The following is a 16,689-nucleotide window of genomic DNA, read 5'->3' as shown; positions in this document are numbered from 1 at the left end:
TTCAATTTCCAGATTTTTGGAGGAGATATAAATAGCAAATTGACTATAAACCATTTCTTTCATGACTTCAGTTAGAAAGTGGAGGCTTATTAAATATGTAAGTCATAAATCAAACTCAAATAATAAATCAAGTTCTCTGAAGAACTTGAATACCTTCCATTTTATGCTATGTAGCTTCTCATAATAAGCATTTTAACATAATTTTTTGATTTTGGATCAACACAGCACAGATTATTAGAGAAAATTTGAATGAACAAATATGCTTGCAAATGCAATGCGTTGCTTCCATTCAAAGTGAAATGCTGTTAACACAATAGGACACAATTGGATTGAATGCAAAGTTGTTAAAAAAAAAATCAAGGGTCAATGGGCTAGTTCAACTATGGAAGTATAGGGTCAATCAACAGACTAACCTGTTCCTCCCAAAGGGAATCCTATTTCTATCTCATCTTGTGAAGGTTACTAACTTAAAGAAAACTGAATCCATTCAGAGATAAGAGAAGCACAATTTAATTAGGAAAGAATTGGAAAGTTCATGTCACAACAAAAAAAATGTAATTATTCATACCATTTGCTTATTAATTTTCTGAGGAAATAGCTCTATGGTATTGCTGGAGGATAAAGTGACTACCACTAAAGTGGTAGTTAAAGTTCCTGACTCAGGATAATAGAGAAGAAAAAAAGATAGCATGCCCAGCTTCCTTTTCAACTAAGGCAGGCAACGATGAAATAATCTCCTTGAAAACAATCCAACCGGACTTCTTCAGATAGCTTACTTAGCAACATCTGCATTTCTTCTTGAACAGGTTGCATTATGGCGGCTGACAATGAGCTCTGAAGTTCCTGAGGTAATGTTCCCAATATTTAAAGGTTATTTGTTTTGCACATATGAGAATATATTTGTTTAAAAATCCCTATGAAAGGAGTAAAGGTGTTGCAACTGTGACAGACACTCATTGTAACTATTCATGGTAGTAAATGATGTTCAAAATGCAGAGGAGGAAGAGCCAGGCTCAAAAAAATGTGAAAGGAACAAACTCAAATGATAGCAGGTTGTTTTTCCTAAACACTTCATCAAGTGCAGTTATTTTATGAATAATTTAATTTTCCCTCCATGTCCACATTCATACCCTGCCCTATAATCATGTTTTTTTTTAAATCTGCAACATAGCTTGGATTTTGGAGCTGAAATGTTAGAGTGACAGCATTTCATTTTTTTTCAACTGACCAAGTTTTTGCTTAGTACAACTTTTAGTCTTTTGACCAACAATGATCCATCACACAGAAACACACATCATGTTTAACATACACAAACATATATAGTATGCATACCCCCACACTTTCAATTAGAGTCCCAGAACACATAAATAGAAATTACAGCAGGGGTGTCAGGGTGTCAGGCTGGATACGACATGTGATGGCCATGCCCATGCCGTTTAGCGAAGGGAAAAGTCACAATACGTCATGTGACACCACCACGACAATGCGAATTTGACACCCTTGGACTAGAGGAAGAGAAAGTGAGCCTCTGAAATACCAGCAGCCAGCTCCTTCTTCAAAATTTAAATTTCTAGCTAAACCTGCTTGAAAATGCTGAGTTAGACTGAATTAATAGAAGAAAGAGTTAAGATTGGCAACCAATCCATTGGGGCATGTTCTTTTTGTTCTGTTTTAACCAACAAAGCTAATAATTATTCTTGCTTCTCCCTCCAATGATTCAAGTGAGCAATTCTCTCTCTTCATTCAAGCACCAAGTATTTGTCTCCACAGACACTTAAAATGTCAAGGTTCCTGGAGAACAATAAACATACTCAGACAATGTTGATACTTTTTCCCCTTTTACCTTTATTTTCAGACCTACATATTTCTGGATACTTAGAGGATACTATTAACTATCTTATTTTGGAGTGTTCTAATTTCTTTACATAAGAGACATGAGACTTCCTACGTTAGCTAAGGTATCTGCCCCTCCCATCAATACTCCTCCTTTCCCACTGAATAGATTTAAGTTGCTGCTGCTGACTTCAGGATATTTTTCTTAAAATGATGCTCCCCCTGAAATTTTAATAATTTTAAGTTTTCTATTTTTATTTTTCTCAAACACATAATTTTGCTTCTGGCTCCTTCCAAAATACTGCAGTGGTACCACTAAGTCAACCCACCTAAAGTTGAATTGATGATTTGAACTCAACTGGAAAAGCTGAGGATGATTGTTGCTAACAAGAATAGATTTTCTACTTACAAGGTGCTCCAAAATATTTGAGATATGTAATTAACATCTGCTTCATATTACAGTTTCTTTTCTTCTGGTCCAAACTAATATAGATCCTTGCTTCATTGGAATTTGCCATTTACACTCCCTTGTGCATAATGCTGTTTTCTTAAGCCTTCTCAAAATGTCCCACTTTGTATCGCAGAGATATGAGAATTTAATTCTCGGAATGGATTAGTACTGAACCTTTTTTCCCATTTTTTTGATATAGCATACATTGTGGGTAAAGATGGTCTAACTAATCTTATGTGACGCTAAGTCATGCTGATAAAATTCACTCAACTGGCTTTATTTGCCAAACCATTCCCTACAGTGTGTTACCTGTACTATATTGTTTAGCTAACCACTATCAGCCAAAAGAAATATAATGTTTATCTACAGCCTTATCATCCACTTAATAAAACCTTTTCCATTTTTTCACTATTAGCATAACTTGCTGCACATCTATCATAGAGAATCTTTCTGTCCAATTTGATCCTTGCTTGCAAAAATAAAATAAGAAAACAAAAAGTATTTTTCTAATAATCCCACTTATAATGATAGTATAAAGATAAATTAATGTTAACCAACATTCATATTAATTAATAAGTTAACAAAATTCAAACCCTGAGCAGAGTAACTACTGTTAGTCAGTTTTGACATCACTGAACATAGTTCTATTTCCTCAAATAGAAATATGTTCTACTAGAAAAACAGGAACAAGCTTATGATCAACTCAGCCTGCTTTTAATCTCTTAGAATAACTTAAAATGTAACCTTTGAGGAGGAAGGAATACTAGGTATGCTTGCCACCTTGAGTTATTTTTAAAAATATTGGTGAGCTATTAATAAAAATAATTAAATAGAGAAATAATTTGTCACTGCTGTTTCCCAGAATTTTTTTAAGCTTCTAAATTTAACTTCCAGCAGTAATATTTTCTGGTAATTCCTATCCAAGTACTAATCAGATCCAATTCTGCTTATTTTTTTTGAGATCAGCCAAATTCAGTGAGTTGCATGATCTAACTTCAATGGGTTTAAGAAACCTCTAATTTTAAGCATTTGTAGAAGAGGAGTAGAAATATGCATTCCAATAAGTTCTAAGCATCATTCAGGAAACATTGAAAATTGGTTTGAAAATGCACTTGCTACATTTCAAGGGAAATATTTTCCATATTTTTTGCCACATTTAGAATGTATGCTTGCTGTCACATTGAAAACTGACTTAAAAGTAAGGAAGTTGCTTCAAAAAATATATACTCCTTATTAGACTACAGTGGCTTTGCCATTTTTTTCTTGCTATGTAGATATTCTAGATTTAAAAGGGGATATATAGTTATATGAAAGAAAGCCTCACAATCTATCTGTTTCCTTTGCCCTCAACCTGCTGCATCCAAAATTCTTTATTAAGCAGAAGACATTTCCCACAACCTGGTGTTCCTTTAAAAGAGTTGGATCACAACTCGCAGAATCTTTAAACAGCTCATTTTAATAGATCAGCGAAGATGAGAGCTATCAAAGACATCTAGGAGAACACCAGGGGACAAAGCAGTTCTAGAGGGTATTCATCTTTTTTTAAGTTGTATTCTAAAAATGCTGTTTTTATAATTATTTATTATACAATGTATATACCTTTGAGTTAACTAAGATTATATATTATATAAATATATAGATATATTTGAAGAAAAATATTTCATCTTTTCCTTGGTTCTCATGTCAGTAAAGGTACACAGGCACTTAAAACAATATTTTTAATATTTTCATGCTGTTCCTGTGGAAGGTGTGGACGTAATCAACTATTATGTAAAGGAAGTGTTGCTGCCTATGATTTTTAAAGACTGTAATTTTTCTGGGTTATAAAAAGAGATCTGAGAAAATGCAGTTGGAATCCACGTACAGCAGAACAAAATTGCAATCAATTTTTTTTTGCAATTTAAGTATAACTGCTTTCCATTCTTCTTAATGCTAAGAATTTCAGCAATTATATATAGTAGAGATACCAGGATTTCAGTATTGGCCCAAATTTTAGATAGGTATTTCACGTTTCTCTTAGCTAACCCTAATCCCTAACTTTTGTATCTCAGTAAACGTAGCCCTGAAAGCATACCCCCCAGTCTAGTGAGGCCCAGTCAATTTTGGCCAGACGTTAAGCTTGGTAAAAAATTTGTTCTCTCCCAACTCTATCACAGGTTAAATGTATCCTTTAATATGTAATAGTCAGTGATTGGTGGAGAAACCTTGTTCCTTTGAAATGAGCATTTTTTGCAGATCTTTCAGGAGAACTAATTTACTCATCCCGTCATTTCAACTCAGAAACCATCAATACATTTTAAACATCTGTGCCTTTTTATTGCATCCTGCATTTTAACATACAATCAATCTTTATATATATATATAATACAAATATATATATATATGTATTTTTCTTTCTCTATAGCTTTGGACAAAAAAAACAACAATAAAAATGTTTATATTATTTGATCAAGACAATACAATATGTATGCTTTGCTTTCAGTGAAAAATGAAGGGAAACAGGAGGGGGGGTGGAGGTTTGGGAGAACAGCAAAGTTCACCTAAAAGCAGTTCAATCATATCACCTACAAAACATGGGAGTCTTACATGTCCACTGTCATTCACACATTATCGTTCATGGCAGAAAAATCAATAAATATAAATCCGAGACAATGCTAATCCACAGTAAAATAAATATCCATTATAATTCAGGTACCCTGCAAGAGTTTCTAATACTGCAGGTATTTGCAGCACAGAATTGGAGGTTGTCAAGTACTGTTTTTATTCTTCTAAATTTAGCAACTTGAAGAAACAAGGAAAGGGAACCATGCCAATAATGGAATAGCCCATTTGTTAATTGTGAGTGAATGGGTTACATTTTAGGGCCATGCAATGAACTTTTTCTTAAAAGAGCTTAAGGGCCAATAAATGCTTCGCTGTAAGAAGGAATGGCAGCTGTGCATTTAGTTTCCTTCCCTTTCTACCTATTTAGAAGACCTTAAACTCAGCTGCATCCCACTCCTGCTCTAGTTCATCACTCCCTATACTACTAGGCAAACTCCCTTTGATGAGAGTTGCAAACAAACTCCTTAGTATGATAGGAATGGATAAGATGTGTTATAATTAGTACTAGGAATAGGTGGCTAACTTGCTCCAGTTTAAGTAGCTACTACATTCTTTAGGATGTTGATCAGTGTGCTTTCCCTAAAGGATGGAATGGTAAGAAATAAGTGATAGAGCATTCTAAATAGCAGCCTATTACTCTCACTGATTCAATATTGCATTGCACACCAAAAATCACAGGAAAACACTTCTGGAAAAGGCAAATTAGGCTTTTCCCTAGTTTCTACTATACAAAATATGAGGCCAACAGCAGACAAGAGCAAGCACAGTGACTGAGATTAATTGCTAGACATGTGACTGAAGTATTAATAAACTACTTGCTAAGTGGCAGAGGAAGGAAAGTAGATACAGTATAAGCTCAACATCTTACACCTACACACTTGACAGATCTCTTAAAAATAATTCTGTGCAACATTTTCATAAAAGGAAACAGATTGTAGCAGGTAAGGGCTAATGTGACAAAAGAAAGAAGAATGTTCTGAAAATGTTGTGGCAATCAAGGGCAGTTTAAGTATGTCAGATGCTCTGCTGCTGCTTCTGTAGCTGGTGATCAAATTATATTGGACCTCAACTAGCTGAGCCACTGCAAATGCTGATATGTGCTTGCAGGCCAGCAGTTAATCTTGCCTAAAATCTAGATAGAAAGCAGCCCTTGGATCTTAATTCATCTGAAACTAGAGGCAGCACTTTACACCACATTTTTTTTTCTTGAGAGGAGTGTGAAACCCCACAATGTGGGACAAATCTACAAGAACAAGCAGCTATTTAACAAGATTGGAGTGGGAAAAAATTATCACCAAGAATTTATAATCATGCAGACTGTTACCAGCTTTCACACTGGATTGATGTAAGCTAAGAATGGAGGGATTTCCCCATGTTTTATGCCTGAGTTTCAACATTAATGTCTGTAGGTCTGTACATGGTGCATTTCCACTCCTTTGCTTGTGCACCGATATCAATCAAGTGGGTGCATAACACCAAAGCAGTTATTCTAGAATAAGTTTGATTTGTCACAATACAGCAGGATATCAAAGACAAAGGTAAAGTACTTAATTGTGTCTAACATGCAAAAGAAAAAAAGTTGAGGAGAATCTCTGAAGAGAACCAAGCATTATGCAGTTGTCCAAATGTGCCACATGGAAGAAGGTCCCAGAGAAGCAGTCTTCTGCTTGGCTGTTTTCCAGGTCACCAGCCTTTAACAAGGTTTAAGCTTCATTCTAAATCCAGTGGACTACTGCAAAGAGAGAGAGTGCAACAGCCACAAGGATAGGCAGGTCTTGGGGAATGGGTGGTGGCACACAGAGATGGTCATCCAAAAAGGGAAACTGCATGCAAATTCACAGGCCAGTTGTGCCCCAGATATTACTCTCAACAGCTGCAAAAAAAAGAAGGTTGTACTCTGACTGCATTAAGACAGGATGTGGGAAAATGGCAAAGCTAGAAACTCTTTTCCTAACATGCTGGTTAAAGAAGTGAATTCTATTTCATCCCAGCATTAGGTGGCCACCTGAACAGGGATCATTTGGAGCTCATTTACTAATGAATGAAGTAGCATTTTAATGTACTGGCCCAGTCCCTGTTCTGGAAGTTATGAAAGGATTACATAATAGACTTGTGAACACAAACGATGCACTATCCTTCCTATTAGACCTGAATAGATCTAACTAGAAGAAAAATGGTATCAACATCTAAAAATATCTCTAATACTATCTTTTATTATGGTTTTACGTGGGCAAATAAATACATATGTAAGGAGAACACACATTACTGTAAATTTTCATTCACCAAAAACTCCCTCTACTCGAAGCCAGCATGTCATGGAGTCAAAGTGTTAGCTTTGCTTGCTCCTTGATGTGCTAGTTTTATATATTCAGAGAATCTGAAAAGGTAAAAGCCAGAAGAAAATTTAGGGTAGAAACATTTTTGAGCATGAAGCATTGAGTTTGAATCTGTTGGTGACAGAAAGTGGCCTGGAACTAGAATATAAACCAATGTGTGAGTTGGGATTGTAGAACAGGGAAAAGTATGTAACATAACTAAGTCATCAAAGTCAGTCCTGAAATATTTATGCATATGACTTTGAGAAACACAAAGCATGGCTTATATGCATGCTTGAGAGATTAAAAGCTCCATCTCCTTTAATACATACACACACACGTATATGCATTTATATAGCAATATCAGCTGTCAACACAACAGTGTGTCAAGCCCTAAACAATGGAACAGGCTGATTTGGGGGTGGAATAGTTCAACAGCTGTCATGAATTACAACAAATGTTTTTATAAAACAAAATTTACAAAGCAAACTCCCACAAAATCCCTATCTGGCCAGCAATAAATAGTTCTTAAGTATGCATGCAGATTAGGTAAGCACATTCCTAACAGTTATTTTATTACTTACGCTCCTTCCTCTCGTAGAAGTGCCAGGAATTTTCTCACACGGTACTCAGGATCCATCTTCATAAATTACATGTATTCAAAACACACATAGTTAACACACATACACATACACACACACATTCCAGTTAATCACAACAAATTCAATGAACAAAAGGAAAGTTAAGAGAGGCAGTATCAAATAGACCCCCCCCCAAAAAAAATTATCACAGTTAATATGTTTTTTTTAAACTAAAGAACCAAAGATAGTGCATCTAGCCTTTCTGCTTCTATTCACCTCATTCCCAATTTGATGTTGGGAAACAGTGCCTGACTTCAAAAGTACTAATCCAATATTGTCAGAAAAAAAGAAAGCTAAGCAGATATATGACCATTCTGTAATTCCTGCATTCAGCCCAAAAATTTACAAAAAAGAACTGCATGCTGAAATATTAAACCATGCAGATCTTTGCAGTTGCTAAAATAGTTTTCAGCAGGCAATGAACATGTTCGTATAACATACTAAGCTATAATAAGGATTAAGGGTAAACACACCAGGCTAGTCCTTCCTGTTAATGCCTACAGGTTCCTCCCATGGATTGGAAAGTTGTGTCAATTTTACAGCTTCTATTTGCTCCCCATGTTTTTTGGCCATTGGCAAAAGACAAAATGAACATTGATCTTTCTTAAACAAAAGAGCCTGCTGAAAAACATGCTATATTCATGATTGCAGATCTACTATTCTATTTTTGCCTCATTTCAAATCTAATTTCAAATGCTAAGGAATATGTCTAATAAAAGGATAAGAATGATAGGATGACAAAAAATATATCAAATAAACTGTCTTCCATGATTCAGCCCCTATTCCCTTGTTAGCTAGAAAGGAAAGAGGGAACACAACACAATCTTTTCTTCATCATTCCATTCTGTAGCTCTTTCCCTTTGAATATTAAATCATATGAATTCAAGGTACTAAAATGCAGGATCAGTAAGAGGGATCTTCTTAAGGCAATAAAAAGAGTGAAATTGGACATCACCAGGCCAGAGTCAAATGGTACAGGTCTCTGCCTATTACACTTTAATAGGTGTGAGCAATAAGTTACTGACTTTTGCCTATAGCTATGAAAATAAAGAGACAAGGGAAAGAGAGGAAAAAGTAATCTAGATAAATGACTTCGTACCCTCAGGTGACATCCAGTCAAAGCAGATCCCAAGCCTTATACAAGTTTCAACAGAATTGCAAAGAACAAGTCACTCAGAAGGGAGTGGGGAAGCGTTATAACACAGTGACGAATTGCATATTTCTTGCCTTATACTTAAAAGCTGTCCGAAAAAGAGGTAAAAAGGTCTTCATTTATAGTTACACCAGCTGATTAGCAGGCATCAGTCCTAGAGAGGTATAAAATTGCCCATATGCATCTCAGTTATTAATGCATATCTGACCTCCATTTTCATTTGACTGGCACATTTATACCGAAGCTAAGACATGTAAACTTTAACTAGGTTCATGGACTATAGCCTTTGGCAGGTGATCGGATTTCACTAGCTTCTTTTGCATAAATTGTTAAGCCATCATTTTACAAAATAATTCACTAGTCGCCTGTGGAGAATTATTTTAGGTGGCCACTAATAATCTAGATGGCATGAAATTAATTTAAAAAACTATGTTGATTCAGATATATAACTTCTAAACACCTGTAGTTTTATATAGCAAATGTGAATGATAAAATCAATGTCAAACTCTAGTAGAAACTAGATCCCTAAAGTTTTGCTTCCTAATATATGAGAGGGAAAATGATTTAAACACATTTTTCCCTTTTGCATGACAGATGCAACAATTTATTGAAGCTTCCTATCCTCTGGAAATGAGTCCCATTAAATTTGGAGGGCCCTTGGTTAGAGAATGAATAGTTGTAAAATGTTTACAAGGGAGCCTTTACAAGAGAGTCTATGCAAAGAAGTTCCCTCTCTGCTAAGTGGAAATTGCTAACTTCTGCCCCACTGTAATCAAGTTACATTCTACTTTGTGAAGAAAAACAAAATATTTCAATACAGGGTTAACCTTTGTTAAAAGCCTTATTTTTCCCAATGCCCAGTGCCTTTTTAAAAAATATCCTGGCTTGACCAGGGGCCAAGCAACCCATATGTCTAGTTCAGAGATGGGCCAGATGTGGCCCTCCAAATATGTTTTTCTGCTCTTGACTGTAGGCGACATAAAAAAATGATAAGGAATCCTTAACTACAAACCAATGAAGTTCTGGAGAGCCACATCTTTTATTTTCTTGACTTGATCTAAGGGCAAAAGCATTTTACCTGCATTGACATCTCAATTAACATCAGCAGTTTCTTGATGCCAATCCAGACCTCCTTCCCTTTGACGTTCTGAGCGATAGTGCTGCGTTCCTTGTCTTTGAAGACACTCAGGAGCTAGAAGTTGGAAAAAGAAAGTTACCTAGGTTATAAGGAAAGCTGAGTCAAGGGAATGGATGGGATCTGGTTAACTCTGGACTCCATTTTCTTCTTATACAGCAGGATTTTTTATATTAACTACTCGAAAGGTAGAAATTATGAGTTCTATTGATGTTCAAATTTCTGCTCCAGACAGAAGCAGATCAAATTAAAAGCGAGGTGTGGACATGGGCACTGTTGTCTTCTTCACCTTATTCTATTATTTCAGGCATTTGTATAAACATGACACAATACCATAAGATTTAGAAGAGATTTCTTCCTACAAAATGTAAGAGGAAGCAATGTCTCTTTTGAAATGTTGTTAATTTTAACTAACAGGTTGTGAACAACTTAAGACTGTCACAGTCAGTAACTTCTAAAATCAATTGGGATTAATAACAAATTTAACTGTCACTTCACTGCAATTAGTAAATCCAGCTACTAAGAACTCTACAATATTGATAACATAAACAGAAATCCTAATTTAAATGGAAATACTAATGCTAATTGTAAATGTTGCAATAAGTTGATCTAATTAAACATTAGTTCAAAGATTGTTTTCAACAATTTCAGTTTATATAAAACCATCAGTATCTGGGATGGGTAATTATCTCTACTGCAAATTACATAATTCAAGAGATGTTAATTACAAAACAGCAGCTGTAATTTAAATATGTATACAATGCAATTTCATTAATTCTAAAATCTTCAAAATCAAGAATCTTCTAGAATCTTGCCTCTAAAGGAATAGCTGTATAAAACTGCATAGAAGCAGCCTTCACTGTTTAAACAAATAAATGTGGCCATTATAGGACCTTTTAAAATAATGATCTGCAGACAAGTAGTATTTTTGGACAAGGAAACTTAACTACTGGTAAATCTTTCCTACGGAAATATTTTCATTTCAGATTGTAATTGTTCATGTATTTTAGATGGCAATTATTTCTCAATCATGGGCAGAAGAAATATTTATTGCCACTTCTACTCTTCATTCCAAGATAAAGTTCTGTTTTTCCAAGATAAAGTTATATTTTCACTCCTAAATATTGTTGTAGAAAGATGGCCTTGACAAAGATATGCAAGATCTGTTGGCTAGGCTAAACGGGAGGAAATCTAAAACTGCTAGATAATATTCCGAAGTGGCTCAGACAGACAACTCCCTAATTCACAAAGTAGTGGGTGATGCAGAACATAGCCAATCTTAATACCAGTAGCTTCAGCATTCTTGTAAAGCAGATTTCCTGGTATGGGCTACCTATTAAGGATAACAAAATAATTTCAAAAGATTCACAGACTCAATTTGTCTGACACTCTGAAGAAATTCGATTCTTTTTTCAGATTTCTTCCTCCAGGGCACACTAGTGATCTCCTCACCTCCAGGGCCTCCATGAGATGATCACCACTAGCAATGTTGGGAATATGGATAGTAGTGCTAAACGCATCCAGCATCTCCATCTCCTGCAGGACATCTTTGCGACTAGTAGTCCCAACAATCAAGAGCTTGCGACCCTAAATATTAATAAAAAATGCGAAGGTAAAAGGTAAATGAAACTGAACATTTTTGAAAATAACTCAAATTATAATTTAACCCTTTGGCTTTCATCATTCCTTTTCATAGTTGGCAGCTTAGTAAGCTCATCCTGCTGGACCAGTTCAGTGCTCCAAACCACTTTTTTACACTGAGGCAAGTCACATGAAGCCAAGAAAGCCAAAAGAGGCCGTGAAAGCAATGGTTTCTCAAATATTGTTTTTTTTTTAAATAAGTAAACATGGAAATACCACTCTGTTACCAATGATAGTAGCTTTTGATATCCTTACACTCCATGCATTTTAACTCTTATTTAAAAAAAAAAACTTTAAATGCTCTTTCCAATAAATCTGAAAACTACTGTGACTTAGGGAAGACCCTACATTCTTGTTAAATTATACTTTATAGCTTTCAATTAAGCATAGCTTGGATTAGGTTACTAGTATAGTATAAAAAAGGAAAAAGTTCCTATCAAGCAAATGAAAAGTATCAAACTGCCAGATTCATCACTAATCTTGCCTGAATTTCCAAACACCTCTGTCTCTCCTTGGTGAGATGCTGACTAAAACAGGAGACTGGAAAAGATAGCCCAAAATGCAACATGCTCAGATACTGCTTGAAAAGACACTAACAAGCCATTAAAGCAAAATTAACACTTCAATTGAAACTATTAAAATAAGTAATTTAAAAACTGTATTCATTTAATTACATTTCTGTAGCACTCAACATCTAAAACACTGTGGGAATTTCCCAAAATAAATGATTTTACAGTAGATACTGTTCACAAAATTGTTTCCACTGTTCTTAAAAGTTAGTGGAGCAGTTGGTTTTCCCCATAAATTTATTTCTAACCTTCTGATTCTTGTGAGTCACCCCAGTGCTTGAACTAACCTCTGGCAAGATCAATCTGATTAAGCACAAACAGTGGTGAAATATGTGAAAGAGAACAGTTTTGTCAGCTGCTGGAAGTAGAGAAAGCTATGCTTTTAAAGCCATAAAGCAATTATTATGATGAAAGATGGAGCCCACCCAGGAAATAATTTTACATTGCCAACTGGAAGGTCATGAAGTTTAAATGGTGAGATGGATATCAAAACACCGATATAAAAAATGTACTTCCAGACAAATCTTTCATGTAAACTAGGAAAACAATTAAGGTACTGAAGTATTAAATGATATAATTTTTTAACTCAAATGGGCAAGTACTGCAGTTTTTCCAAAGTCCATTCAGCCAGGGTGGACTGGCACTAGAAACCAGGTTATGGTCCACCCTCAGTGACAGAAGTCCTCTGAATGACCTTGGTCCAGTCATTCCTTTTCAGCCCAACCTGCTTTGCAATATGGTTACTTTGGAGAAAACCAGAGAGAATGCTATTTAGGTTTTCTTCATGTCTGTAAAAAAGGCAAGATATAAATCTAATAAACAAGGTGGTGTTAAGTGCTGGGGAAATCAGGAAATTCAGGCAGTTCAAATGAGTATAAAGATTTATTGTAAGCTCAGCTCTCTATAAGAACCTGGCCAAGTGACCATTAAGGGAATATGTGGGAGTTAAGAAAGGAATTCAAGGTGGCCTGGACTTAGATCTCTTGCAGGTGCACAGGGACTCATGACTTATGACACGTTTGATCCTCCCTCGGGTTCAGCCTGGTCATTTCCTACAGGTGGTAAATAATGAGTTTAAACTAAACTTATTAGGTAAAATGAAATGGGAGCGCTAGCACATATCAGAGTGTGGAGTCCTGGTGCTTTCTAAGCTTCGTTGTTTTCTTGCAGACGTTTCACTATCCAACTAAGTCACATCTTCAGTGCTAGAAGGAAGGGTCGGAACAAAAATGCAGGTGCAGTGCAATAAAAAAGTGCAGTGGACCATACTTCCTCACCCTCCAGATATTGCATCAAATCAAGTGAAACAATTCCTTTCTTAAAAATCAAACTTCAAAAGCAAACCATGATTGGCACTGCCATTTTTCCAAATAGAAGAAGCTAAAAAAGAATTGCAATTCTTTGCAATTTTTGACTCCCCAGGTTTTATCCAAATTGTTCAAGAGTAGGAAAACAATCTGTCTGAAAATTGGCCAATATATAGACAAAGATTTTTATTCTCCCCTTTCATCAAGAACATTCACTGTGGAATTTTGAGAACTTATTTTTAAGTTTTATTGGATCTTGCAAAAATGTATAAAACCTGGGCCAAATTATAGTAGCAATGGCTATTAAATAAAGCTGCTGGAAACAGATTCTAATTATTCAACAGACCATATTAATGCTACTTTGGGAGTGGGAGGGAAGCAAACAAACTCTCCCTCTCCAATTCAGGTGAATTCATAACAAAGAAAACCTAATATTCTATCACATCAGCATTCAATATTAAAAAAGTAAACAATTACAGTCTGACAATTACATCTCCAATTATGTGGCTCCTTCAATTTTCTGACTGCACATGTCTAAGATATTACATTTTCTGAAGAGGGGAAGAATGCAGTACATATTACTCTTGTATGTACTGGATTCAAAACAGAGTAGCTGATTCATAAAGGGTATGGAAGGAAATCATCTCTATTTGTAAGCATTTCAACTAAAAGATGAGCTGTTTTTCTGAAGCCATGAGGACACCAGTTTTAATTATCAACCAATCCTAAGATCTAAGAAAGTAATTTCCACCAATGAAAGAGAATTGTTGTAGCTCAGGGCTAAACTGTGATGTCCTTGGTGCTCTCTGAGCTTTGTTGTTTCCAAGCTCAGAGAGCACTAAGAAGCCCACAACATACTTCCTCAAAGATATCAAATCTTTCTCTAAGTTTATAGAATGAGGTGGGCTATTAATTTAGTTTAGTTTAGTTTATTATATTTATATGCTGCCCTTTTCCCCCGAAGGGGACTCAGGGCGGCTCACAACTCAAACCAGGGAAGGGGGATACAGACAAAAATTAAAAACGACACATAACAATGCATAATTTAAAACACACGACAGTCATACCATTCGAGATGGGGGCAACAGCTCTTTAGCCCCAGGCCTGTCGGAACAGCCAGGTTTTAAGGGCTATGCGGAAGGCCTGGAGGGTGGTGAGGGTTCGAATCTCCACGGGGAGTTCGTTCCAGAGGGTCGGAGCAGCCACAGAGAAGGCTCTCCTCCGGGTAGTCGCCAGTCGACACTGGCCGGCGGATGGAATTCGGAGGAGGCCTAATCTGTGGGATCTAATCGGTCTAGTGGAGGTAATTGGCAGCAGGCGGTCTCTCAAGTACCCAGGTCCAATACCATGAAGGGTTTTATAAGTGACGACTAGAGCCTTGAAGCGTATCCGGAGACCAATAGGCAGCCAGTGCAGCTCGCGGAGGATAGGTGTTACGTGGGTGAACCGAGGTGTACCCACGATCGCTCGCGTGGCTGCATTCTGGACAAGCTGGAGTCTCCGAATGCTCTTCAAGGGCTGCCCCATGTAGAGCACGTTGCAGTAGTCCAGTCTAGAGGTCACAAGGGCGCGAGTGACTGTTGTGAGGGTCTCCCGGTTCAGGTAGGGACGCAACTGGTACACCAGGCGAACCTGGGCAAATGCCCCCCTGGTCACAGCCGACAAGTGGTGTTCAAAAGTCAGCTGTGGGTCCAGGAGGACTCCCAAATTGCGAACCCTGTCTGAGGGGCGTACTGTTTGACCCCCCCAGCCTGAGAGATGGAACACTTGGCCAATTAGTAGGAGGGAAACACACCAGCCACTCGGTCTTATCTGGATTCAGTACAAGCTTGTTAATCCCCATCCAGTCCCTAACAGCCTTGGGGCACTGGCACATCACGTCAACCGCTTCACTGAGTTGGCACGGGGCGGACAGATACAGCTGCGTATCGTCCGCATACTGATGGTATTTTATCCCGTGCCGTCGAATGATCTCACCCAGCGGCTTCATGTAGATATTAAACAGGAGGGGGGACAGGACCGAACACTGCGGCACCCCATAATTCAGGGGCCTAGAGGTCGATCTCTGCCTTCCGACCAACACCGACTGCGACCTGTCCGAGAGGTAAGAGGAGAACCACCGTAGAACAGTGCCTCCCACCCCCACCTCTCGCAGTCGTCGCAGAAGGATACCATGGTCGATGGTATTGAAAGCCGCTGAGAGGTCAAGGAGCACTAGGACGGAGGCATAACCTCCATCCCTGGCTCTCCAGAGATCATCGATCAATGCGACCAAAGCGGTTTCCGTGCTGTTGCCAGGCCTAAATCCCGACTGGAAGGGATCTAGATAATCGGTTTCCTCCAAGGACCGCCGGAGCTGAAAGGCTACCACCTTCTCAACAACCTTCCCCACAAAGGGGAGGTTGGAGACTGGACGATAGTTGTTTAAGACGGCTGGATCCAAAGATGGCTTCTTCAGAAGGGATCTCACCACTGCTGCCTTTAGAGCGGGGGGAAAGACCCCCTCCCGAAGGGAGGCGGTAACAACCGCCTGGATCCAGCCCCGTGTCACCTCCCTGCTGTTAGCGACCAGCCAGGAGGGGCACAGGTCCAGTACACATGTGGAGGCACTTACAGCTCCCATGGCCTTGTCCACGTCCTCAGGGGTAACAGCTTGAAAATCAATCCAGTGATGTCCTGCCAGATTCTCCCCTGGTGCCTCAGCTGGCTCTGCGCAATTGGAGTCCAGGTCTGTCCGAAGCCGAGCAACTTTATCCACGAGGAATTGGACGTAATCCTCAGCTCTGCCTTGCAAAGGATCGCTCGTATCCCTCCTATTTAGGAGGGAACGGGTTATCCTGAACAAGGCGGCTGGGCGCGACTCAGCGGAAGCAATCAGAGAGGCAATGTGTATTCTTTTGGTCATCCTAATTGCCCGAAGGTAGGCTCTGATGCTGGATGTTAAAAGCGCTCGGTCTGACTCAGACTTACTGGATCTCCATTGTTGCTCTAGGCGTCTCTTTCGGCGCTTCATCTCCCGGAGTTCCTCAGTAAACCAAGG

At 37.9% G+C, this 16,689-nt stretch overlaps 2 protein-coding genes across 5 annotated transcripts in view; one reads left to right on the top strand and one right to left on the bottom strand.

Annotated features, from left to right (window-relative positions):
- WNT3 (Wnt family member 3) overlaps positions 1 to 2,183 on the top strand; it is a 28,391-nt gene extending 26,208 nt beyond the window's left edge. Inside the window, exon 5 of the mRNA XM_087713389.1 lies at positions 807 to 2,183. The gene's annotated coding sequence lies outside the window, so the exon portion shown is untranslated. The remainder of the gene's footprint in view (positions 1 to 806) is intronic.
- A 2,395-nt stretch (positions 2,184 to 4,578) lies between these two features.
- Positions 4,579 to 16,689, bottom strand: part of NSF (N-ethylmaleimide sensitive factor, vesicle fusing ATPase) — a 64,923-nt gene continuing 52,812 nt past the window's right edge. For 2 of the 4 annotated variants that reach the window (XM_014070450.2, XM_087713388.1), the window contains exons 18-21: positions 11,585 to 11,719; positions 10,076 to 10,189; positions 7,788 to 7,843; positions 4,579 to 7,265 (exon numbers count right to left, since the gene is read on the bottom strand). In XM_014070450.2, the coding sequence (XP_013925925.2) occupies positions 7,202 to 7,265; positions 7,788 to 7,843; positions 10,076 to 10,189; positions 11,585 to 11,719 (369 nt within the window). In that variant the 3' untranslated portion in view covers positions 4,579 to 7,201. The remainder of the gene's footprint in view (positions 7,266 to 7,787; positions 7,844 to 10,075; positions 10,190 to 11,584; positions 11,720 to 16,689) is intronic. The other 2 variants (XM_014070452.2, XM_014070451.2) reach the window with 2 other exon arrangements.

Source organism: Thamnophis sirtalis, unplaced genomic scaffold, assembly GCF_051295495.1.
Source record: "Thamnophis sirtalis isolate CommonGarterSnake01/CBP01778 unplaced genomic scaffold, rThaSir2_p1.2 scaffold_4, whole genome shotgun sequence".
Lineage (NCBI taxonomy): Eukaryota > Metazoa > Chordata > Lepidosauria > Squamata > Natricidae > Thamnophis > Thamnophis sirtalis.
Note: the sequence above shows the minus strand (reverse complement) of the source record. Positions and strands in the feature narration are given on the sequence as shown.